This window comes from Apaloderma vittatum, unplaced genomic scaffold, assembly GCF_000703405.1.
Source record: "Apaloderma vittatum isolate BGI_N311 unplaced genomic scaffold, ASM70340v1 scaffold9579, whole genome shotgun sequence".
Classification (NCBI taxonomy): domain Eukaryota; kingdom Metazoa; phylum Chordata; class Aves; order Trogoniformes; family Trogonidae; genus Apaloderma; species Apaloderma vittatum.
In genome coordinates, this window is record NW_009735811.1 from 38,510 (window position 1) to 62,465 (window position 23,956).

The window sequence follows — 23,956 nt, forward strand, 5'->3', positions numbered from 1 at the left end:
GCTTCTTTCTGCCATTTGGGTGGGGCTTGCAGCTTCTTTCTGCCATATCTGGATTGTACCCCAGGGAATTAGTCAAATGTAGTCGAGGTGTATCTTTACATTGCTGCTACCACATTAACATGATGTCATAAGGTATGTGTGCTTTAAATGCAGCTTTCTTTCCAACTTGTTTGGCCAGCTGAGCTTGGTAGTGTTGGGCCTCTCTTAGGTGGATTTCCAGCGTGAGCAGGTACACAAGTTAGTATTGCAAAGAGCTGCTTTACTAGCATCCTGGAGAGAAGAGATCATTTAATGGACACGAAAATAGAACTGCATATTTTTCACCTCTAGGAACACAGTTGGGATATGTAACTGCACCGGTGCGCTGTAAAAGGCAGCAGAACATACACTTGCTTACTTACATACTTGCCGTCCATTCAGAGCTTGTGCTGTGAACTGGGAACATCAGTAGCAGTTGGGCGTCCAGATCCCTTCCGCTAATGCTGGGTTTGTTTAGTGGGTTCAGGAAAACAAGCACTGGCTTTGCAGCTAAGTAGAGTGACTTCTGTCTGAAAGATTACAGGAAAGAAAAATTAATTCATTCAGGGAACAAAAGGTGAAAAACTGTAAGTATTTCTTGAAAGACTCATAATATTGTTGATGCATGTGAGAACTGTCTTTGTCTTCCAGCTGAAGTTGGTTTGCAATGATTTCTTTTGCTTTTTTGTCGCATGCTTAGGTACAAACCCCTGTGCAGAGGATAACGGTGGCTGCAGCCACCTCTGTCTGTACAGACCACAAGGCCTTCGCTGCGCTTGTCCCATAGGCTTGGAGCTCATCAACGATATGAAGACCTGCATCGTCCCAGAAGCTTTCCTGCTGTTTTCTCGGAGAGCAGATATCAGACGAATCTCCTTAGAAACGAACAACAACAATGTTGCTATTCCACTCACTGGAGTCAAGGAAGCTTCTGCTCTGGATTTTGATGTGACAGATAATCGGATTTACTGGACTGACATTTCACTGAAGGTAGAGTTTTACTCCATATTGGCTATTCAGTTGTTAAAAGGTTCTTGAGATGCGATTTGCAAGATTCAATGGGTAGGTAAAAGAGCTTGTTTTAACTAAGAATGGCATACGTTCTCTCCTATAAATCGTTTGCATTGGGTTTGCATGGCAAAATTTTGGTAGTGCGGGTGCTACCAGGGTGGCTACTGTGAGAAGCTGCTAGTAGCTTTGCCCACGTCTGACAGAGCCAGTGCGAGCTGGCTCCACTGCTTCCCAAGGCTGATCCGATCAGCAGCAGCGGTAGCACCTTTGTGGTAACATATTTAAGGGGAAAATGTTGCTGCACAGCAGTAATTGCAGCTGGAAAGAGGAGTAAGAATATCTGAGAGGAGCAGCCCTGCAGACACCAAGGTCAGTGAGGAAAGAGAGGGAGGAGGTGTTCCAGGTACTGGAGCAGAGATTCCCCTGCAGCCTGTGGTGAAGGACCATGATAAGGTGGGCTGTCCCTCTGCAGCCCATGGAGGTTAACAGTGGAGCAGATGTCCACCTGGAGCCTGTGGAGGACCCCACACTTGAGCAGGTGGATGGCTTAAGGAGGCTGGGACCCTGTGAGAAGCACTCTCTGGAGCAGAGTCCTGGCAGGACCTGTGGACCCATGGAGAGAGAGGAACACACGCTGAAGCAGGTTTGCTGGCAGGACTTGTGGCCCTGTGGGGAACCCACACTGGAGCAGTCTGTTGCTGAAGGACTGCACCCCATGGAAGGGACCCATGCTGAAGCAGTTTGTGAACAACTGCAGCCTGTGGGAAGGACTCACATTGGAGAATTTTGTGGAGGACCGCCTCCTGTGGGAATGACCCCATGCTGGAGCAGGGGAAGAATGTGAGGAGTCCTCCCACTAATGAGGAGGAGGGAGTGGGAAAGACAACGTATGATGAATTGACCACAACCCCCATTCCCCCATTCCCTGTCTCCCTGTGCTGTTGGAGGGGAGGCAGTAGGGAAAACCAGGAGTGAAGTTGACCTGGGAAGAAGGGAGGGATTGGGAGGAATGTATTTTAAGATTGTTTTATTTCTCATTATCCTAGTATGTTTTGATTGGTAATAAATGAAATTAATTTCTCCAAGTTCAGTCTGTTTCGCCCGTGACAGTAAGTGGTGAATGATCTCCCCCTGCCCTTATCTCGATGCACAAGCCTTTCATTATACTTTCTCTCCCCTGTCCAGCTGAGGAGGGGGAGTGATAGAGCAGCTTTGGTGGGCATCTGGCCTCCAGCCGGAGTCAACCCGCCAGATCATTTAAACATAATGTATACATTTTCTCATAACGGATAAGCTTGCAAAAATTAAAGTTTTGGCAGAAAGCTGAGAAGAATGCCATATGGCAGGAGGTTTCAAGAATCACAGCTATTTTGCCAAATATATTTAACAGGGGGAAGCCTTGTCTTGGGTCAAGAAGTGAAAATCTTACCTATTCATTAACTTATATAGCTACTGCATGTGAGATATTATCAATCACAGACTTTGTGAAACAGGTCGAGGGTCTAAATTGGAAAAGGTTGAGGGCAGGTGTTTAAATGTGGTGGTTAATCGAGTGACAGATATCTGACTGGTGTCTGGCTGTTCTCTCTGTTATCAGTGAGTATAGTTATTCCCTTTGTTTTTCATGGGTTGTAGATGGAGTCAGAAATTGTGAGCACCAAAAATTAGGTTTTAATAAAAGAAAGTTTTTGCAATTGGGTTAGGACCTGTGCCAACAATAACTCTTGAGCATTTGCAACTGAAGAATCACAAAAGTTATAAACACAGAGTTTAAGTGAGTTTGAGAGGTGACTTGGCTGAACTCTTTAGGTATGGTATTCATATGAGCTCTGTTTGAAATGAAAAAAATAAAGCAATGAACTGATCAATTTTTAAGGATGATACAAATGAAGACTGAGATACAAACTTCCCTACTGTGTACTGTCACAAATTGGCATAATAGCAAGTAACATCCAAACTGGAAAGGAAAGAAAAAAATCAATCTTTATGCATGAGTGTATGCACAGAGGGGAATATTAAGGACACAGAAAGGGAGCCCATGTTTGCCAAAAAGAATTTAGTACCATCCTAATATTATTGTTTTACTTTCAGGCTTGTATGTGGTCGTAGCAAATGAGGGAATGCCTAAACTCTGATATATTACTGAAATGTATCTGCCTGCATCTGCTGTCACAGGCTGACTCACAATGGCAAGCACTGAAATAAGTCTTTTGAATAAAAGACCAAGAAGAAATTATGCTTAGTGAAATTAAATTAAGACATCAATATTGAAGCACTTTCAATACTTGAGTAATCAGTCATTAGGTCGTTTTCTTCTATTTGCTGTTCTGTCCTGAACTTTTTTATTAGACTCCTTTAAATAGTGTTCCATGCTCTAATATCAGTGCTTTTGTATAGTCCTGGGAGAGCCCAAATATTTCCCCCTCGAAGTTGGCACTGAGTTATTAAGGTCACTTTGACATGTAGACTGCTTAATTGAGCCAGACTAGTTATCCCATTTATTTCCCCAGTGAAACGCTATTGTAATTGACACAGAATACATTCACAGAGCACAGTAAATAATTACTTCTGAATAGCAGCATTGTTTGCCTCGCGAATAAGTAGCATATTGTAAGATCCTCTTTCCTTTGAGATGCCTAAAATCTGAAAGTGTTTAAAATGCAACAAAGAAAACAACCAGCCCAATGACAAACTGGTAAAATTTCTAATTTGCCTGTGTATCTTTGTATCCCTGCAGACCATCAGCAGAGCGTTTATGAATGGCAGCGCCCTGGAACACGTTGTGGAGTTTGGCTTGGATTACCCAGAAGGCATGGCTGTAGATTGGCTGGGCAAGAACTTGTACTGGGCTGATACTGGAACAAATCGTATAGAAGTGTCAAAACTGGATGGCCAGCATCGCCAAGTGCTGGTGTGGAAAGATCTCGACAGTCCCCGGGCATTGGCATTGGACCCTGCTGAGGGGTAACTTGCTGATTTAATTTTACGTTTATTAACGGTGAAAAACAACATTGTAATGCTTCCTCTAGGGCATGTTAGTTAGGCGCTGCATGTAAATCCTGAGAGAATTAAGCTAGGGAATACAACCTGGTAATTTAGAGTATGAGGGCTAGAGAAATATGCTCTTAATGTCCTGAATAATCATTAAGAATACTACAAAAAAAAAAAAAATCAGAGCAACTCATTAAAAAGGGATTTATATTTGGGTTTTTTTAATTAATCACAGAATCAAAGTAGTTTTAGCTTTATGGAATTCATTAATTAGAAAAGGACTGTAGCATTGAAAAGAAAATATTTGTCCTTTTAAAAATGAGGTTCCTTTTTGTCACAAGTTAGGGTCCAATAAAGGTATTAAATGATTTAACTTGAGAGTGGGGGAGTGAATCTTACTGTCTGAGAATAAGGAAGGTGTTTCTTCAGATAAGGGAACCTTTTTAGTTGGTATGGAAGAGGGAAGCAAGGACAGAGAATGAGTGGAAACAATTATACCTACCTATCCCCAAAATGAAAGATTTTCTGAGAAAAAACTTCTCAGTTGGATTCAAATGTAATAGTAAAAGTAGGGCAATAAGCAGGAGGAGGGAGGACGGAGTGGTGCAAAGCAAGGCAAAACTATTTAACTTCTGAAGTAGCTCTTCTACCATGAAATGCTCATTTGACGTTAACTAATTACTGCAAAACCTTTCTGAGATTATCCCAACATAGTGTTACTCTTATTTTTACAAACAAGGGAACCTAATTTTCAAGTGTTATCAAATTTTCGTGGTTTTGAGTGACACTGCAAGAGCTGACGGAGAGAACCTGCAGCATGTTCCTCCTGCTTCATTTCAAAAAGGTGGTGGCGACTGTCCCAGCATTTAGTCAGGCAGAGTTCTGTGCTGGCCCTGGTGGGACACGTAGGTGGGGTTCAGACCTGATGTGCCAGAGGTGACCTGGAGAAGTACCTCAGAGGGTGTCCAAGACCAGATGGTTAGATCCAGTTACTGAGTTATAACAAAAGGTTGCTGCGGATTATTCTAGTTTTACACTAAGAATAGGATTTTTTTCCCCAAGAATTTTTACAGTTCAGTGCTTTGTCTCTTTACCACAGACCAGTTTTGAGTCCAAATACCTGTTTTTCTTTTTGTCTTGTAGCTGAGCTATGTCATTGTACTTTATATAGGAGTTTTTGTGGCATTGCTGTCGTGGGGGTAATTCTAATGCTTAGGTCCACGCCGTGTAAAATTTGCAAAATTTATGTACAAAATGCAAAATTTTTAAGAAAAACTTGCAAGTAATGTGTAAAGAATAGCTCCCCTTTGATCATCAGTTTCTGAAGCGACCTTTCCTATGGTGTGATTGGTTGAAATTAAAAGCATTTCACGGGTGTTTGTTACTTAGAGGTATTAAAGCAGAGAGGTATAAACTTTGACTAGCTGTGTCTCACTTGTTTTTAAAATGGTATTGGCTTTATGTTTTGGAAGAAGTGACTAACTGGAAACCAGATGTCAAATATACAAGCCTCTCTACTGTCCAGTGCCTAAAGAAAAATGTAAACGTCTACAAGTTGGTGCTTCTGCCACATGAGGCAGAAGTGTAAGTAGTTTGTGTAGTAGTTTGTACTTTTGCTCCAGTGGAAATGCCATATGGTTTTGTGTTATTCTGTCCTTGGCTGAAATGGAACACACTGTTACATGCATGGCTGATTGACTTAGTTGTGCAGAGATGAGCAGTGGAACCTGTTAACAAAAGTACCCTGCATAACCTACTTTTTTGTATTCATTCATTCGATGGACAACTGGATAGAAACAGAAGCCAAGTGCCGTGGCAAATATCTTGCTAAATAACCAAGTGTAAAAGAAAGTGCCCACACCAACTGTTTACCTCTAACTGATGAGCATGGATTAGTTAAGACTGAAGTGCATTCATATGGAACTTGGTAGTGGAAATCCAGCATTTTGAGAAAAACTGACTCAGCTTCTTGTCTTTTGAAAAAACATTTAGTATAGTGGGGCTTAATAAATGCTCGAACTTACAGCTCTTTTTTTTTTTTTCTTATTCTTTCTAAGGATATTTGTTGAGCTCTCCTTTGGGCTGCATGTGATTATTCTTTTTGCTTTTGTCCTTTTAATCAGGTTTATGTACTGGACTGAGTGGGGTGGTAAGCCCAAGATTGATAGAGCTGCTATGGATGGCAGTGAGCGGACTACTTTGGTACCAAACGTGGGACGTGCTAATGGCCTAACTATTGACTACGCTAAAAGACGACTGTACTGGACCGACCTTGATACCAACCTGATAGAATCGTCCAACATGCTAGGTGAGCCCCAGAGCCCTGGGCAGAGTCGTGGGGGTGATGCTGCTTTTTCACAGTTCCCTATGGCAAATTATTGCTTAAATAATGCAAAGATACACATCTGAAGATAAAAATAGATATTTTTTTTTCCAAGCTCACACGTCTTTAACATCTGCTTCTATAATTGATGTTTATGCAACACAGCATTTAGCAAGGCCTCGATTTTCTTGTAGCTCGTATAGCCGCTCAAAGGTAAAATTATACAAGCTGTACATGTTTTCAGCTATATGTAGGACAAAGCTGTCAACTTTCAGTGTTTTGGAGAGTCTTGTTTTGCTGCTCTGAAGAGCACTGGCAAATACATAACGAACACTTCATCATCTGTAGAAAGGTAAAAGGAGAGCCAAGATAATAACAACTTATTGGACATTTTTCACAATGTGATTTAATACATTTTTGGGCTTTAATCTTTGTTGGTATCCTCAGGGTTCAGGCTTTTTTTTCCCCCCACACTAAGGAGCTTTTCCTGGCAAGTGCTGGTCACCAGGGGGGCTCTGTCTCACACTGGAGTCTGTGTGATTGTTTTATAAACTGTTCATTACAGCTAAAAATTGGAGTGGAATATTTTATTCTTGCAGTGTCCTGAGGGCCCAACCCCTCTCAGATTTGCACAGTGTCTTTTTTTTTTTAAGTCCTTGGAACTCACAGGAGTGGACTGCCTTGTTGTATTGCACACTTATTCAGATTAGCATTATCACTAGCCTATATTTAAGGCTAAAGGAGTTAGTCTGCTTTAAACAATACATTTGCAACAGTGGAACAAAGCTAGAAAAGGTGAAAACAGGAAAAGTACATTATAGGAATTACATGTAATATAAAAGCCTTTCTTCAGCTTCTGGTGTATTTTGACATGTTGTTGAGGCTGGCTCAGTGTTCCACCGTACACAGTGGAGCTGGACATAGCATTAGAATTTCAACTTCCCTGTGGCTGGGGATGGCAGAGTGCAGGGCTGTATGGCCTCAGCTTCTCTGGGCAGAGGGAATGGCTTCTTGCTTCATAATCTCCCACTCACTTACTGTGACTAGACAGCATGGTAATGAAGGGGTGGAAATCATTTTCCTCTGCCATGCCCTGCTTCTTAAGATCTCTTAGTGTTTCCATGGTGTACACACTTAACTGCTTCCTCCCTTGAGTTTCTACCTCTCCCCCTTTCAGCTCTTCCTCTCACAACATTCCAAAGACAAGTTAGTTTAACCTTGTGCATTTAATATTTCTCACAATACAGTGTAGGTTTTTATTAAGCTCGTAACAATTCTTCAGCTGTAAACAGTGGGTGTGGTGCCTGAGATGCTGAACTGGGAACACGGCATCAGGAGCCTTTTTCTCCTTCTGAGGGAACCTGTTTGTTTTGGGGAAGGAGGGAAAGGACAGTCTTTCTAAGAACCTTCATAATTTTCTAAACTGTGATTTTTTTTCTGTAGTAAAATACATTGTCTTCTGTGAATCACAGGCAGTGTTATCACATTTCTGTGCTAGGCTCTGGGACTTCAAGATTGTCTTCTGAGTATTATACATTATAATTTACTTTTGTAATAATAAAATAGTAACCTTAAAGTAATGGTGTGTTAACCTCTCTGTGCAGGGCACGTGTCCAACAATATTAAACAGCACATCGTTTTTCCCTGTATAATTCTGCTTTTTCTCTCCCTTCCGTTTTGGAAACAGGCCTTGACCGTGAGATTATAGCTGATGACTTGCCTCACCCGTTTGGCTTGACTCAGTATCAGGATTACATTTACTGGACAGACTGGAGCCGGCGTAGCATTGAACGAGCCAACAAAACCAGTGGCCAGAACCGCACTATCATCCAGGGGCATTTGGATTACGTTATGGACATCTTGGTCTTCCATTCCTCCAGGCAGGCAGGCTGGAACGAGTGTGCCTCTAGCAATGGCCACTGCTCTCACCTGTGCTTGGCAGTACCTGTTGGGGGTTTTGTCTGTGGCTGCCCAGCTCACTATTCCTTGAACGCTGACAACAGGACTTGTAGCGGTAAGCCATGATTGATGCGAAAAACCAGAGAAGCGGATTTGTTTAGTAGGAGATGCAAACATTGTCCTTAGAGGAAGGAGGAGTTCGGTGTGAGATGGTGAAGCTTGTTTGCTGACAGGCCAAGTTAAAGCTAGTTTCTCTTTTTAATACTGAATGTGTATTTGAAAAAATGTGGGTTCCTTTGCCTCCCCTCCTCCATAAGAAGCAGGATAAATGACTGGATAAAGATGGCAATGAAAATAGGTCTTTTTAAATGTAGTTTTCTAGTACTAAAATCCTACTGACTTCTAAGAGAAGATAGGATATTGAAAACAAAAAAACCCAAACGTCTTGCAACACATCACCGTAAAATGAGTGGCTGTCATTGTCACCTTTTCAATGACTTAGCTAACTCTGTGTACACAGGAAAGCTCACAATGCTTTTGGGTTTGTGTCTGTCAAACCCTCCTCAAGTGCTTACTTGCTTGTTTATTTATCTACTTATTTGTTTTTAATCTTGGCTGACATAAAGGATATGCGATAGTTTGGTCTGTACTCTGGACTTTGTGCAGCCTTCAGGTGGTCAAGTTTTAATTCTGTAGCAGCTGCGTTTGCTGGCTGATGAGATGCTGAGGTGGGCCACTCATGACCCTAAAAACGTGTCTTCCTCAGTGAGGAGAGGCTTGGCTCCATGGCCTCCCCAGCATTTCAGATTTCTGATCTTGGGGCAGCCAAGCCCAATTTTTCTTTATTGTTGCACAGGATGTGAACCGCAGGGCCCCTCAGGCTGTGTGTAATTAGCTTCTAACCAAATAATTTATCCATCTCTCAATAACTTGCTGCCAGTGAAGCTCTCATAATTTTGGCAGCCACACTGGATGGCTGATTTCCACTGGTGTCATTCAGATTAGTCAGCGGGTGAAGGGACTCGTGGTACAGAGAGACAGATTATATCTTGTCCACATTATGCATGAGGAGTGAGATCCAAGTGTTGTTTTAAAGCCAGAAGCAGGGCAGCTTGTTCCAAGAATGCCACCTCATGGCATTTTTTGAAAATTGTGCCTTTCAGAAGACTCTGCTTTTCCACCCCGCCATGTGTCCTGTGCTCCTCTTTTCATTTTTATTACAAGGGGCAAATCAGTGACCACTGGATTCTTATGCTCTAACACTCTCACGCTTTCCTGAGAGTTAAGAGGCATGGCTGGCACCTCTCCGGTGATGACTGTGATTTTTGTAGGTGGAGAAATTTGACTTCCAGCAGATAAGAAGCAAAATGATCGAAGGTCATGTTTTCTTGTGAAAGTGCTCTTGGAAACAAAGGCAGGAGAAAAATACAGGAAATATGTTGTGAGCAGGTAGAACCATTTCCTAGTGGTACAGTTCAGGGCCATTCGTGAGGTATTAGGAGTTTTCTTTCTGCTCCATTCAGACCTGGGAGCTTTCCAACTCCTCATTTGCAGGTAATTGGAGACAGACTTCTCTGCATTTTTTTTTTCTTGGCCACTATAATTGGAACTTTCTCTTGCCTGTTTTACTTTGCTTATGTGCTTCTGAACATTATTATTAGCTGAAGCCCTGTCTAGAGGCCAGTTCCTTCCTTTCTGCATTACTCTGCTCATTCATGCATAGATTCTAAGGTCCCTTCCAGCCTAGGCCATTCTGTGATTCTTTTCATTATGGGAAGGACATGCTGCTCTGATGAGATCCGGTATCTCGACAGAACTACCCCGTGTCAGGAAGTTTGAAGGCAGTATTACACGGGAGACGTGTTCTTTGCACTCCGTTCGCCTGCCAGAACAATATAGTTAAAACACGTGACTCTTGGGAAGGAGAACTGTGAAAACTGGAAGGGGATTTCTGAAACTGGTACTGTTACAGAGATGTGGGGACTCAAGGGGGGAAATTCTGCTGTTGCTTTTTTTTGTAATGAGCCATCAGCACAAAGGTGGAAGCCAGCCAATCCCAGACAGAGGAGGTGTATTTTGGGGGGACCTTGGAGAGAATTTTAGGTGCTTATGATGATATGTTTACTTGCACTGTTTTATCTTAAGCATTTTTTCCCTTCCGTTACTCTCTTAAATGCTTGCTAAGACTTTGGATGTTTTCTGAATCTATTATTTTGCTGCACACATTCATATAGGCTTTGCTTTGCTTTTTTGTTTGCTTTCTTCTACAGTTTAGACCTAAGCAGAGGGCAGCTTAAATTATTGGGGAAATACAGGTTTTCCAGAAAGCAAAAATATCTTGCAATTAGACCTGATTGTTATAGGTCGTTAAGATTGAGTGTTAGTTACCAAGGAAACTCCCCCCAACCTTTTTTTTTTTTTCTTTTTTCCTAGCAACCAGAATAAATGTTCAAAGCGTATGCCTAGAATAACAAAGCCAGGTGATGATGTTCTCTGAAAGACTTTTGCTACCTCCCTTTTCCAAGGTGCTGCCTTACCTGTTTTACATGCTGGACTGAATGAGTGCAGTGTCCCACTGCTAATCTCTCCAGATTTGTGCTGTAGAGAATTGATTGTACAAACTTCAGGGAGGCTGCAAACTGCATTTCTGGCTGCTGGCTCTTGTCTTGCGCAGCAGTGGCTCCAGCTAGACCGTTGTTGAAAAGAACTCTGTGAAGAGGAAAAAATGCTTTAACTACCTCCTCTGATTTCTGACCCAGTTGTGTAATACAGGAATAATTTCTTTTTAATGATGTATTAAATGCCTTGTGCGCTTACTGTAAGACACAGACAGTAAAACTACTGCTGTGTGGGGTGGAGAAGCCTTATTTTCTGATGTTTGGTGGTATTTCTTAGAAAAAAATTAATCATTTTTCCAGGAGTTTTTTGCTGGGCATCTGGAAAGTTGGAGCTGAACATCAGTTTCCTCTTCTTTCCCTTTCCCCCTACTCTGATTGCAGGTTAGCATTCCCAGGTGACCACCTACTAATAAGAAAGATACACAAATCTGAGAAGAGTGAACAGATTTTTCTCCGAAAATGCAGCCTTGCACACACCTAATTGCTTTTCCTGTGAATTAGTTGTTGTTCCATTCCGGTAGAGGCAGAAAAAAGGTTTGTTGAAACAAGGCTGAACCACTGTAATGGCAACCTTTTTTCCCTGCAGCCTCTAAATAAGGAACCAGTGCTGGCTTTTGCCCAGCTTCCTCTGCAAGTAGAATTGTAGCTAGCAAAAAGTTCAGCTTCAAAATAGTGGAGTTGCATTTCCCTGAGACACTTTTTAAAGAAAATTGACAGTTCTTAAAGACGCATGGTTGACCATTCTTTGAGGTAATTTTGAGAGAAGTCTTCACATTCATTAGTCCTGCAGCTTACAAAATTATCTTTCCCTGTCACATCCACATTCAGACATTTATAGTAAAAAGAGGTAATTTGATAGGCTTTCCATACTGATGAGAGGTTGGGATTTTTATGTTCCATTTTGAATTTTTTTTAATGGTTTTTTGGTTTGTTTTTTTTTTTAGCAAAGGTAGAGGAAGAGGTGGAATGAAGTAATAGGTGCTGTCTAGTTATATATATTAGTTTTTGTCATTGAACATACAAATACCTAACGTTACTGCTGTGTGTAATACTTTCACCCTTTTAATGTTTTGTTTGGTTTTTTTAACCCATCAAGCTCCTACAACCTTTCTGTTGTTCAGTCAGAAGAATGCAATTAATCGCATGGTGATAGATGAGCAGCAGAGTCCAGATATCATACTCCCCATCCATAGTCTCAGGAACGTTCGAGCCATCGATTATGACCCCCTGGATAAGCAGCTGTACTGGATTGATTCTCGGCAGAACATCATCCGGAAGGCACAGGAAGACGGCAGCCAGGTATCCTGCGGGTGATGGAATTACTGAAAGATGAGAAAGGAGCACCCAGCGCCCAACAAAGAATGATTGTACATGAATAATTCAGATACATGGACTCCCTCTAGGTTACTACCTCTAACTTGGGAAAACAAGTGGCTTCTGGAATTCCTGGAGCCCTCAGCAAGTAATCTAGGAGGTGCAGCAAGAAATAAAACGTGAAAAACTAAAGCAAACTTACAGATACCATTGTTCACGGTGCATTATGTGCACCGTGCACTGTTGCTTGATGCTGTTTTCTGGCTAGGGGTTGTTGGAAAGCCCTATTTGAGAGAAGTGAAGCACAGAAGGGAAAGTTCTTGGGAGAAACTGAGTGTGTGAGAGAGAAGGAAGAGTTACAAAGGAGCAGGGTGCAAGGGCATTGACTCTGAAATGAAGAAGGTGGGACTCTGAGCACATGGCTGTGTCTGAAGCCTCCCAAGTTCTGGTGGGAACAGTAAAAGAGATGTTATCAACCACCGAGGCACTGGGTGAGGAGACTGAAGCCTGTTAGGATGTAGCAGGCTTGAGAAAATGTATTTGACAGGAATACAGAAAAAGCAGAGTACTGTATAAGGCAAAATGTGATACACGTTTAGTGAGGTGAACTGTGAGAAATTATCGTTTATTCGTTTTCATATTTTAAAGTAGTTTAGGGGTTTTTTTCTTGATTTTTTTTGAATGAGGGAGGAGTGGGAGGCTAAGATGAACAGCATGGAGGTGCTATATTCAGTTGAGTTTGTAAGAGACTGTTTTCTGGTGGTGGGTGTGATGATAGTTGGATCCTGACTTCAAACTTAACTCTTAATTTAGCAATAGTTTTACTTTTGCGATATCTAAATATTTTAACGCCCAAGACTAGTCAAAGGCACCGGGTTTTTGCCAGCTTCAACAGAATAAACAAGGGTAAGACTTGTAGGCACACTCTTTTGTAGAGGTGACAAGCCAAATAAAATTAGGCAAAATTTCTGGTGAAGTTTAATTTAGGGATGAGAGAGTGAAGGCTGCTCACTTCGAAAGTGTAAATTTTCAAAATAGATTATGTAAGGCCTCCAGTTTTTTTGAAAAGTTCACGAAAGATGCCAGTTAGGTTCACCTTTCACTGTAGGGAGACTATGCAGTTTCTTTGTAAAAAAATAATAAGCTAGAAAAAAGAAAGGCATGTGAACTCCAGAGGTCTGGACCAGTAGAAAGCAGAAAGGTGTTAGCTAGAAATGCTCTAAAATCGTTGTACGCTAGTAGCTGATGTCCTTTCTGTCTGTTGGCAGAGTTGCTTTCCCTTTGGTTAATCATCCTTATATTATGTCCCCCAAGTGTGATGGTAGCAATGATGAAGAATAAGGCAAGAGTTTCAAGTGCTGCCAGACCTCACTTTGCCTGTGTTTTCATGCATTCAGCTGCAGCTTTGGGAATTAGTGGTGATGCATTTCTGTTGAAGAGCGCTAAGTGTTCTGGGTTTGGGTCTGTCCAAGCTGAACTTGTAAAGAAAGCAAAGGAAATGCAGAAGCTGAACCTGAAGCTTCAACATAGAGACAATTAGATCTTGTTGGTCAAATTTCTAAGTTGGTTGCAGCTCCTCAGACTTAGCATGATTGCCACTACACCAAGCCATCAGGACTAAGTGTCTGTATCTGATTAAAGGTATTGCTGGGGCAACTGGACCTCCTGGGTGCCTCCTTATTGTATGATAGTATTTTAGCCCCCTTGTTTTCCTGAGCAGTAGTTTGATGTGATGCATCCATAGCAAATAAAATTGCTCACAAGAGATAAGATTAAATGCTCTTCTGTGAATTGGTTTTTTTCTTTCCTTTGTAGAGCCTCACTGTTGTGACGAGTCCGGTTCCCAATCAGAACCTAGATATGCAGCCGTATGATCTGAGCATTGACATCTACAGCCGTTACATCTACTGGACCTGCGAAGCTACTAATGTGATCAATGTGACACGCCTGGATGGGAGACCCATGGGAGTGGTCCTCAAAGGAGATCATGATAGGCCCAGAGCCATTGTGGTGAATCCAGAGAAAGGGTATGGGACTGAAACAGTCATGTGGGGAAATTCAGGCTGAAAGTCTTGAGAATCATGTTTTCTTGCTGCAGGTTATTTCTATTTGCCAGTGTAAAAAAAAAAAAAGAAAACAAAACCTTTGACATTTGTTAAGATATTTTGGTCATACAGCAAAATATGGGAAGACCAATAAACTTTTTCTCCTCTAATCATTCCTATTCCAGATACATGTATTTCACCAACCTACAAGATAGGTCTCCTAAAATTGAGAGAGCAGCGTTGGATGGAACTGAACGAGAGGTCCTTTTTTTCAGCGGTTTGAGCAAGCCCATAGCCTTAGCTATTGACAGCCAGCTAGGCAAGTTGTTCTGGGCTGATTCAGACCTGCGGAGAATTGAAAGCAGTGACCTTTCAGGTAGAGTAGCACTTTAATTCAGTGATTCATTTGTGTGGTGTGGGTGTGGGGGAATGCAGAGAAAGATGTCGTCTTTTCCTTCCTACTATAAACAGTCTGTACTGTGATACTAATCGTTCCCTAAATTCCCAGCAAGGGAATGTGCATGATTCATCCAGCATGCCTTTACAGTCTCATGCCTCTATCTATGATTTGCATTATTAATTGCTACACATGCTATTTACTTTAGTTTCTCACTGCAAGACCTTCCTGTGGTTTCCCAAAGTCAGCTCACAGAAAAATTGCAGCAGTTTTGGAAAGGGGAGGGAGAGAGAGTTGTTTTTAAAGACATAGATTTTGGTGCAGTAATCTGTCAATCAGAGGAAAGTTTGCCATTAGTGGGAAAATCTTTCCTGCAGAATTAAAGCAGCAGGTGTACAGGTCACTTATTTATCTGTCATTTAGGATGAAATGATGTGAGAAGAATAGAGCAGATCTAGTGTCTCTCTGGTCTCAAAAGGCAAAAAACTCCCTCTTCCAGCTATGGAATTCTCTTTACCTGCTCCCTAAGGTTGTCTGAACTCCTCTATGAGTTGATTCAACTCGCTTAACCACATAAACAAAACAATAATAACAATATACAGAAAAAGACAAGTAGAGAACAGGGTTCTCTTGGTTTGGAAAGCTGAACTGGCCCAGGAAAGAGTCTAGCAGGCAACTCGAACTGGAGCAAGAGAGGAGGGAAGATCATGCAGTCAGACTGGGTGAACTGATACCAAGATGTCTACTCTTTACTAGCCAGATCCAGCAAGCTGGTGGATCAGCTCAGCTGTCTCACGTGGCTTCGGTTGTAATTTGCTGTGATATGAGTTGGGCTGGATGTTGCTGCTGAGAGTGACAGGACGTTCTGAGCATGTACGTACCCACCTCTGTTAGGTGGGGGGGGAAGTTTGCCCACCTTGCGCTGCTGCAAGTGGAGGGCAGTGGCAGAATTTCTCCTTCCTCTGCAGCAAGTCCATCCCCACTTGGAGTAGTGCATGGCCTTGTACTTCAGCTGCGTGTTATGTGTAAGGAAAGAAGGACATGCTTTGCAATCTGTGAGCGATTTTGAAAACAAGAGTACAGTAGTTTCTAGTAATTTCTTCCACCGATGACATGATACCTTCATTCAAAATAGCAGCATGTAAACCTTTTGTCGCCACTGTGATCTTCAGCCTTTTATTAAGTTGCTAGAATAACTTGGTTTTGGAAAACGTTTCAGTTTTTCTAAATGGTTGGAATTGAGGCTAAGCAAGATAGTAATTTTTGTCAGTGATTCACGTGATGTGTCACTGGAAGATTCAGGGTCACTAATGAATTGCGATATCCTCTGTATTAGGAATAGTGTGGCCAGTAGGAGCAGGGAAGTGATTGTGCCCCTGTACTTCACTTTGGTGAGGCCTCATCTTGAGTACTGTCTGCAGGTCTGGACTCCACAGCGCAGGAAGGACATCGAGGTGCTGGAGAAGGTACAGAGAAGGGCAACCAGAATGATTAGGGGACTAGAGGGTGAGTCTTATGAAGAGAGGCTTAGGGAGCTGGGGCTGTTCAGCCTGGAGAAGAGGAGGCTGAGGGGAGACCTTATCGCTCTCTACAACTCCCTGAAAGGCAGCTGTAGTGAGATGGGTGCTGGCCTCTTCTCCCTAGTAAATAGCGACAGGACAAGAGGGAATGGGTTCAAGTTGCACTAGGGGAAGTTTAGATGGGATATTAGGAAAAGGTTCTTCACCAAAAGGGTGGTGAAGCAGTGGAATGGGTTGTCGAGGGAGGTGGTGGAGTCATCATCTCTGGCTGTGTTTAAAAACCGGCTGGATGTGGCACTTCAGGAGATGGTTTGGTGTTAGGGAGGTGTAAGGCTGTAGATTGGACTTGATGATCTTAAAGGTCCTTTCCAACCTTGATGGTTCTATGATTCCATTGTAAAACAAAGGACATGACTGGAGTTAGTAAATTAATCTAAAAAATTTGAAAATGTGCTCTGCTGTATCTCAGTATTTTCTAGGATATCCCAGATCTTGGGTCTGCATGAGTAAAGTAATGGGCAGCAGAACATCACACGTGCTTTATTTCTCTCTTTGGCTGTTATCTGCCAGATGTGAGGACACCAGAGAGGAGATGGGTCTAAATTCTAATTCAGTCTGAGTTTAATGATTCTGGGGCTTTTTTTATTTGGTTTTTTTTTTTTCCTTAAAGATGTGGCTGTTGGATCAGCAGTATTGTGTAGCAAACGCTGATGATATTTTTGAAGAACGTGAAGAAAAATCATTCCAAAACCTCTCTTGCTTTTTGGCATTTGCATCGCAAATAGACTGCTATAATCACCATGATAAATTCCTAACTGCCGAGATGCATTCCTGTGCTTAGGAATGCTGATTAATACGCTCTTTTGACCAGCAGAGTTATTTTTCTGCACGTTAGCTTCTTGAAAACATGCACAGTCTCTTGCTCTGCCGACTCCATAGATGCCAGTACCCACAGAGAGAAGGAGAGCTAGAATGCCTTTCATGTGATGCTGTCCTTCTCTTCCTCCCTGTCCTTCAGGCATGCAGTTAGGACTTGGTTCTGCAGCCCAAATGGGAGATCCTATTGAAGCTAACCAGATTCTTTACATGATTAAGAGTTTTTTTGTTAAAAGATGACTGGAATTCCCTGCCATGGAAACTATTTGGAAATTAGCTTTTTTTATTCCAGAATAATTGATGTGATTTGGAAATGTCTAATGATTCTGGAATTAACTAATTTTTGTTTGGAAAGAGAATGAGCTATGGGTGTGTCTGGAATTTTGTATTTATTTGGTTGGTTTTAAGTCTTTTTGTAGAAGGTATTGCTGGAAAGAGAGTGTTGATGCCAGGAGATAAATCTCCTCTTAATCACATCTCCCTTTCATCTGACATTCCCAATAAGGAGGAGTAGCACCCTGATGCGCCAACTTTGGATTTTATTGTTGGTTTATGGAAGAAGGGATTTCAGTGTCTAGTTTAGTCAGAAATAGTCGGTTACACTTGGTCACAAATATGAAAAAGAGAGATTAAGACATTAAGGGAGTGAACATTTTAAGCTTCAGAGCTTTAGGAGCATACTGCAAGCTGCGTGCTGATTGACATGGGCATAGCAGAGCAGGCCATGTACAGACTCCGTTTGGGTAGGTCAAGGTCTTAGTTTTAACTATATTCCATGCTGTCATCTTCACATTTTCCCGTATTCCTAGCTTAGCTTTTCTTCTCCTCAAGATTCAGGTTGCTGTTTCTTACCTTTTCCCTATACAGTGAGTCATGTTCATGGGGGTTAATAGACGGTTGCAGTTATTTAGTTTGACTTGCATCACTTGGTTTATTGATTTCTACATCAGTCTGCATATAGGCTCCTTCAGAATCCATCAACATATTTCCTTAATCAGATCATTGCTGGTGCTGTTCCAAAGTGGTGGGCGAGAGCCTGGTCTAGATGAGGAATAATATTTGAATTTCTGTGTTCTACTTTAGAAGTTACCACTTGCTAAATGTTTGGAAGGTTACTTAACTTCTGAGCTCTGTATGCATTTAGTGGAAAGGAGATAAATACAGTTTTCGTAGCTGAATTTGTTTGTAAGTCGTTGTCACTGACATATACTGTTGATTAGATTCTCAACAAGCCCAAAAAAATTCTTGCAGAATGGATAGCAGAGGGATACTCAAATTATAAAGTCGTGAAATATATATGTGTCTTTTGTCCCTTAACATTATCTTGTGTGGATATGATAGGAGACATGGTAGATTTATTTTTTTCTGTGGTATTCAGTTGTACTGGTATATTCTTACAGGGCAAAATATGAAAACTTATTGGAAGTTGTTTTGTGGATGAACATATGCAAAGCTATTGTCTGCTCTAGTAGAAGTGAAAAATAAGCATAGCAGTCAGCCCAGATATCTGAAATGCCAGGATTTATGTACAAATTTTCAAGCTGTAGCCTAAGCTTAGACTGCGTGGTATTGTTTCAACATTTCAAAACTGAAGCAGATTCCTTATGTTTGTGAGTAATTTTATGCTCAGAATCTGATAAATCTCACTGAATATTTCCCTGTTAATGATCGTGTCATATCCTGTAAAATAAATGAAGCGTGGATTAAACCTCAGTCCTGAGCTCTCAGGTTTTCAATAACGTATTTTTCTTCTGCATATGAGTTAGGAAGTCTTCACTGTCTTTGGACAGTCATTAATGATACCTTTACTAAAACAGCTCTGGAGTGTCTTCTGTTTATGTGTAGTGTTAACCTTGAAATGTGACAGCTGCTCTTGACTATGTTTAATGTCAGGTAATCTAACATAAAAGTCAACAAATGCTCTTGAGAGGTGTAGTGTCTCTTGGCTGCTACCGATGATTGCTAAAGGAACTGAGGAAAGCAATCCTGTGCTAGGAAGAAAGGAGCATTCCCTATTTAGCATGAAAACCGTAGTGAAGATAATGTAGTTGAAAGAATGTGAAGAAGTCAGAAGTCAAGTGTTTACCTTAATCTCGTAATTCATTTGAGAAGTACTAACTACCTTGTCTTCACTTGGATTTTATCTTGTATTAGTTAACTCAAGCTAATAATCCATCTTCTTATTCCCTGTTGTATGCCGAGACAAAGCAGTTAATCTCTCAAAAAAAGGAGAGTAGAATGAAAAGAATTAACCAATTCCCATCATATCGATAAAAGACTGGATAGGCTTATGATAGCTGAGCCCCCAACTCTAGATGCTTCTTAAATACAGTAAATGCATTTGAAGCACAAAAACTGTTGTCTTGATCGAAGCTATAAAAAAATGTGATCATCTGTCTAGAAAATGCATCAGTCTTACATCAGAGGCCCTAGGATTACTAGTGTTTTTATAGTAGGCTTACTTGGCATTGCAAAAGGTGTAGAAAATAGTGGTGTGTGTAGTGTAGAAAATGTTTGTGATGGTATTTCAGTTCATTTGAGTTGAGCTAAACCACTCCTTCCCTTCTTCAGGTGCTAACCGGATTGTTTTAGAAGACTCTAATATCTTGCAGCCTGTGGGACTAACTGTGTTTGAAAACTGGCTGTATTGGATTGACCGGCAACAGCAGATGATTGAAAAGATTGATATGACTGGTCGAGAAGGACGTACAAAGGTCCAAGCTCGTATTGCACAACTCAGTGACATCCATGCTGTGAAAGAGCTCAACATTCAGGAATACAGTAAGTGCAATCCCTGTCTGCAAGCGTGAACAGTGCCTTTGGGGCTTGGGCCAAGGAGTGGCTGCAGAGAGATGAGCCTGTTTTGCCTTGTCACTGATCAGCATCGGTGTGGAAGGGGCCAGAAATTGGTATCGTTTTGTGTCTGTACATTGCCGGGGTGCAGTTAAGTTTATTTTTTCAGGAAGTTGTCAATGGACTGGGAATCTATCTCCAACTCAGCAGCGCATTTTGTTGCTTATAACAACTTTATTGCTAGTCCCATATAGGTACCTGGCATCTGAGTGTCTGTAGGCACAATGGAAACATCCTGTTACCCCTCGTGTAGGATTTTCTAGATCATGCTAGTGAGTTGCTGTTAGGCGTTTACTCCATTTAGACAAGCTCGGCTCTAGGGGCCTTTTGCTGGCAGTAAATGTTTCAGTGGATGGCCTGCCTTGAAGGCGAAGTGAACAACCCTTGTCGTGACAATTTGTATTGGAAGTCAGTGACAGAAAAGCAATGTTGCATTGAGCAAAGGAAGTGTGTATTAAATAACGATGTGCTGAACATAGCTGTGCTTGGAAAAGTTATCTGTTTAACAGACTATATCTTCCACACGCACACGGGCTAGAAACGATGGGAGCTGGATGGTTAAAGCAGTGAAGCTGCCATCATCCTGGAGGAAATAAGCCTGGTTAATAGGCTGTGGTGCATGCCTTGGAGACATATGTAGAAAAATGTCTGGGGATGTTTAATTAAAGCATCGGTGCAGACTACTACTAGTTTTGTTTGCTATTAATCTCAGTGAATCTGTCAGGAGTTCCAAGAGAAGTATGTTGTCCTTATTAAACATTAAAATGAAGAGACATATTTATCTAGAGCATGTTAATTTGAGTTTCAGAGACAGTGTGGAACCTTCAGAATTCATAAATTAGAAAAGTTTACTTTTAATGGTCTTTGATAGAGAAAATGAAGTATGGGATCCAAGGCATCTTCTTGTATTACTAATGCTACTACTCTTGCTGCAGAGAACTAATTCTGCCTCACACAAGAAGAAAACTACTTTGTGTACTGTTTCAGTAGACCCCCATGGCATGATTCTTATAGTGTTTCAGGTCATGGACAGGTATTGATGTGCATGATATTGATATATGTAAAGGGAAAAAATATGACAAAATAGAACTTTTTCAGAGTTGTTTTTAGTAGTGCTCTTCCCAGGGAAAAGAAGTAATGAAAGGGAGTCCTGTGAGCCCAAAGAAGTCACTGACAGGTCAGAAAAGAGATGGGGTTTTCTTGTCAGTATCTGCATTTCTTATTTTTAAAATCACAGGACAACATCCTTGTTCTCAAGATAATGGCGGCTGCTCGCACATTTGCATCGTGAAGGGCGACGGCACCACGCGCTGCTCTTGCCCAGTCCACTTAGTTCTGCTGCAGGATGAGCTGTCCTGTGGAGGTAAGTCCTGCCCATACTCTGTGGCACTGAGCTCTCTGCTTCTAGTTTGGGGGGTTCTCCCTCCTTCAGGGGTGGCTTCTGAGCAGAGAGAATGTAGCAGTGCCCCAAATGCTCTTACACATTTTCACACGCTTACCTCTTTGCCTCTGCCCCATCTGTATCCGCAAGTATTGAGAAAGAGTAAGAGAAGAGGAAAAACTTGCTGTTGGAAGTTGACTGTTGAATAAAGATTTCTGTTTGCCCTTCCTGCTAGAATTAGTTCAAACCGATTTTTTAATTCTCTGGCTTCTATTACTTTTTTTCCTATTACTCTGTACATTCTTGTTTTTCACATAGTGGTAGATTCTTACATTCTGGCATATTGCACTATGTCTGTGCCATGTTATTCTTCTCTGCTCTTACTTCTCAAAGTCAGCCTGTGCATGTCTTTGTAAGCTGCTGTCCGAGAAGGGCAAGCTGCCTCCTCCGTGGTGATACAACCACTGGAGCCTACACCCTCATGTCTCCAAGGGTGGAGCTGAAATGGGGGAGAGGAGAGGCACTTTGGTGCTTGGGTCTCTTTGTGCCACCATACTGAATGGATTTTATTATGCAATCTTCTAGCCATCAAGGCGACGTGTGGTCTCACAATGGAACAAGAGCTAACATAATCCAGATACTTTCTCAGAGCAAGTTTAATACCAGGCCAAAAAGGGGGGGAGGAAAGGAGGATTAAAAAAGGGGGGGGGGGAAATCCACACTTACTGCATGAGATTAACAGTTACTGTACTAGATGTTAAATAACAGCTAACAGCTGTGTTGCGATAGTTGTGACTTGACTAGATGGAGCGCTGTTTTTGTTGTTTTAAAAGAATTTTGACTGAACAGAGCTGTTGAGGGCACATAACTAGACATTGAGTCACAGGGCATCCATCTGCAGTGCATTACGTACTTCTGATGTTTTCTATACAGTGACTGTCGAACATTAAAAAGGAAGTGAACAGGCAGTTGTGTATACAGCAGTGCTGCAGGAAAAGGGGGAGTAAAAAAGTGTGTTGAGTTTAAATGAAGAATTTTTAAGACCTACTAAAATGAGGGTGTGGGAGGCTGAAGTAGGAAGGGAAGAAAATAATTGTTTCGAGTGTATATGTTTCTCTGTTCCTCTTGCTCTTTGTCTAATGTCCATTGATGTGAGCTTGCATCAGACATGTGAGGCCCGAGATCTGCAGAAATGACTGTAGAGGCAGCGGGGTGGAAATTACCTTATGAATGGCACATTTGTCAGCTGCTTGATAAACAAAAGCAGCTGAGCTCTTCTTGTCCTTACCTGTCCTGATGTGCTGTTTGTTCACCTGGATTTTTAATTTTTGTTTGTTTGCTTGATTTTTAAAGAACCACCAACATGCTCCCCTCAGCAGTTCACCTGTTTCACAGGTGAGATTGACTGCATCCCGGTGGCCTGGCGCTGCGATGGTTTCACTGAATGTGAAGACCACAGTGATGAAAAGAACTGCCCCGTGTGCTCAGACGCACAGTTCCAGTGTGAAAGTGGACAGTGTATAGACAGTGCCCTCCGGTGCAACGGAGAAGCAAATTGCCAGGACAACTCCGATGAGAAGAACTGTGAAGGTACAGAGAATCTTTCAGACTGTGGTGAAAACAGAGCTGTCATGGAGAATCTGTGATAAATGCCAAAGCTATTGCTGAGTAGGATGTGAAAGGATCTGAGATTTTGCCAGTTTTTAAACTGGTCTATTAAATGGGAAATTATCTCACAACTCCATACTTTTGTTTCTCCACCCATGAAATGGAAACACTGATCTCCTGCACAGTGGTTTAAACTCTATTTGTGAAAAAGTACTGTTAAAGATTATATGTTTTTAAACTCTAAAACCCGGCTAACTGGGAGTGAATTACAAAGTGGAGCAAATCCTTGTCGTAGTTTTTGGTGCTCTTTGTTACCTAGTAAAGGTTGTTTGTTTTATATTACCTAAACAAACTGAAGTTAGGCTTTTCTGAGTAAGCTGGAGTGAGAGTATTTAAGCTGTTGCTACAGAGGGAAGTGCTGTGGCCAACACAATGAGAATGAGGGTCTCTTAATTTTGGAAAGGGCAGGTTACACTGGTGGAAGCTGAACTACCCCATCACTATACAATGTGAAACATGAGCAAACTAGTGAAGACTTCTGGGAACAACTTGTAAGCTTGAAAGGATGCCTTTTCTCTATAGTATTTCAGTACGTTTTCCTCCTTTGAAGAGAGTGTCTAAGGGTCTTTGAATCAAGGCTGAGCTTCTTTCCAAAAGATGTGCTACAGCTCAAACAAAAACATACAGACCAGTGCAGAAATTCCTGAGTGATGAAAGTGGATTGTTAGCCAGGCAAGATGCTGACAACTGAAAATGTGTTGTGCAAGTTGGCTTTCAGTTGCTGTCCAGTGACTGCAGATATCAGACTAGGGGCTGGTTTTCACATTCAAAGTGGCCCTGTTATTCAGAGCATTCAAGTTGATTACAGATCAGAAAAGCCTTTAGTTTAACTTCTTAATTCAGCTTTAGTCAGAGAGAATTTCCAAATTTGTGAGAAACAGGAGGCAAAAATATGTGTAAAAAACAGCAGCCAGCAGTTTGCCTGCAGCACCTTTTTTCCCCCAAAGTAGTTTATTTTTTGAGTGTACTGGCAAAGCTCCAGTATTTTCTTCTGTTTTTTATTTCAGTTTAAAAGCATAATGTCAAGTAAAATATATTGTCT

General features: G+C 41.6%; 1 protein-coding gene across 7 annotated transcripts in view; it reads left to right on the forward strand.

Moving 5' to 3' along the window:
* Window positions 1-23,956, forward strand: part of LOC104279449 (low-density lipoprotein receptor-related protein 6) — a 68,584-nt gene that overhangs the window by 36,592 nt on the left and 8,036 nt on the right. For 5 of the 7 annotated variants that reach the window (XM_009876728.1, XM_009876730.1, XM_009876731.1 and 2 more), the window contains exons 7-16: window positions 719-1,008; window positions 3,767-3,993; window positions 6,144-6,328; window positions 8,031-8,357; window positions 11,957-12,159; window positions 13,990-14,201; window positions 14,405-14,595; window positions 19,584-19,793; window positions 21,103-21,228; window positions 22,600-22,836. In XM_009876728.1, the coding sequence (XP_009875030.1) occupies window positions 719-1,008; window positions 3,767-3,993; window positions 6,144-6,328; window positions 8,031-8,357; window positions 11,957-12,159; window positions 13,990-14,201; window positions 14,405-14,595; window positions 19,584-19,793; window positions 21,103-21,228; window positions 22,600-22,836 (2,208 nt within the window). The remainder of the gene's footprint in view (window positions 1-718; window positions 1,009-3,766; window positions 3,994-6,143; window positions 6,329-8,030; window positions 8,358-11,956; window positions 12,160-13,989; window positions 14,202-14,404; window positions 14,596-19,583; window positions 19,794-21,102; window positions 21,229-22,599; window positions 22,837-23,956) is intronic. The other 2 variants (XM_009876733.1, XM_009876734.1) reach the window with 2 other exon arrangements.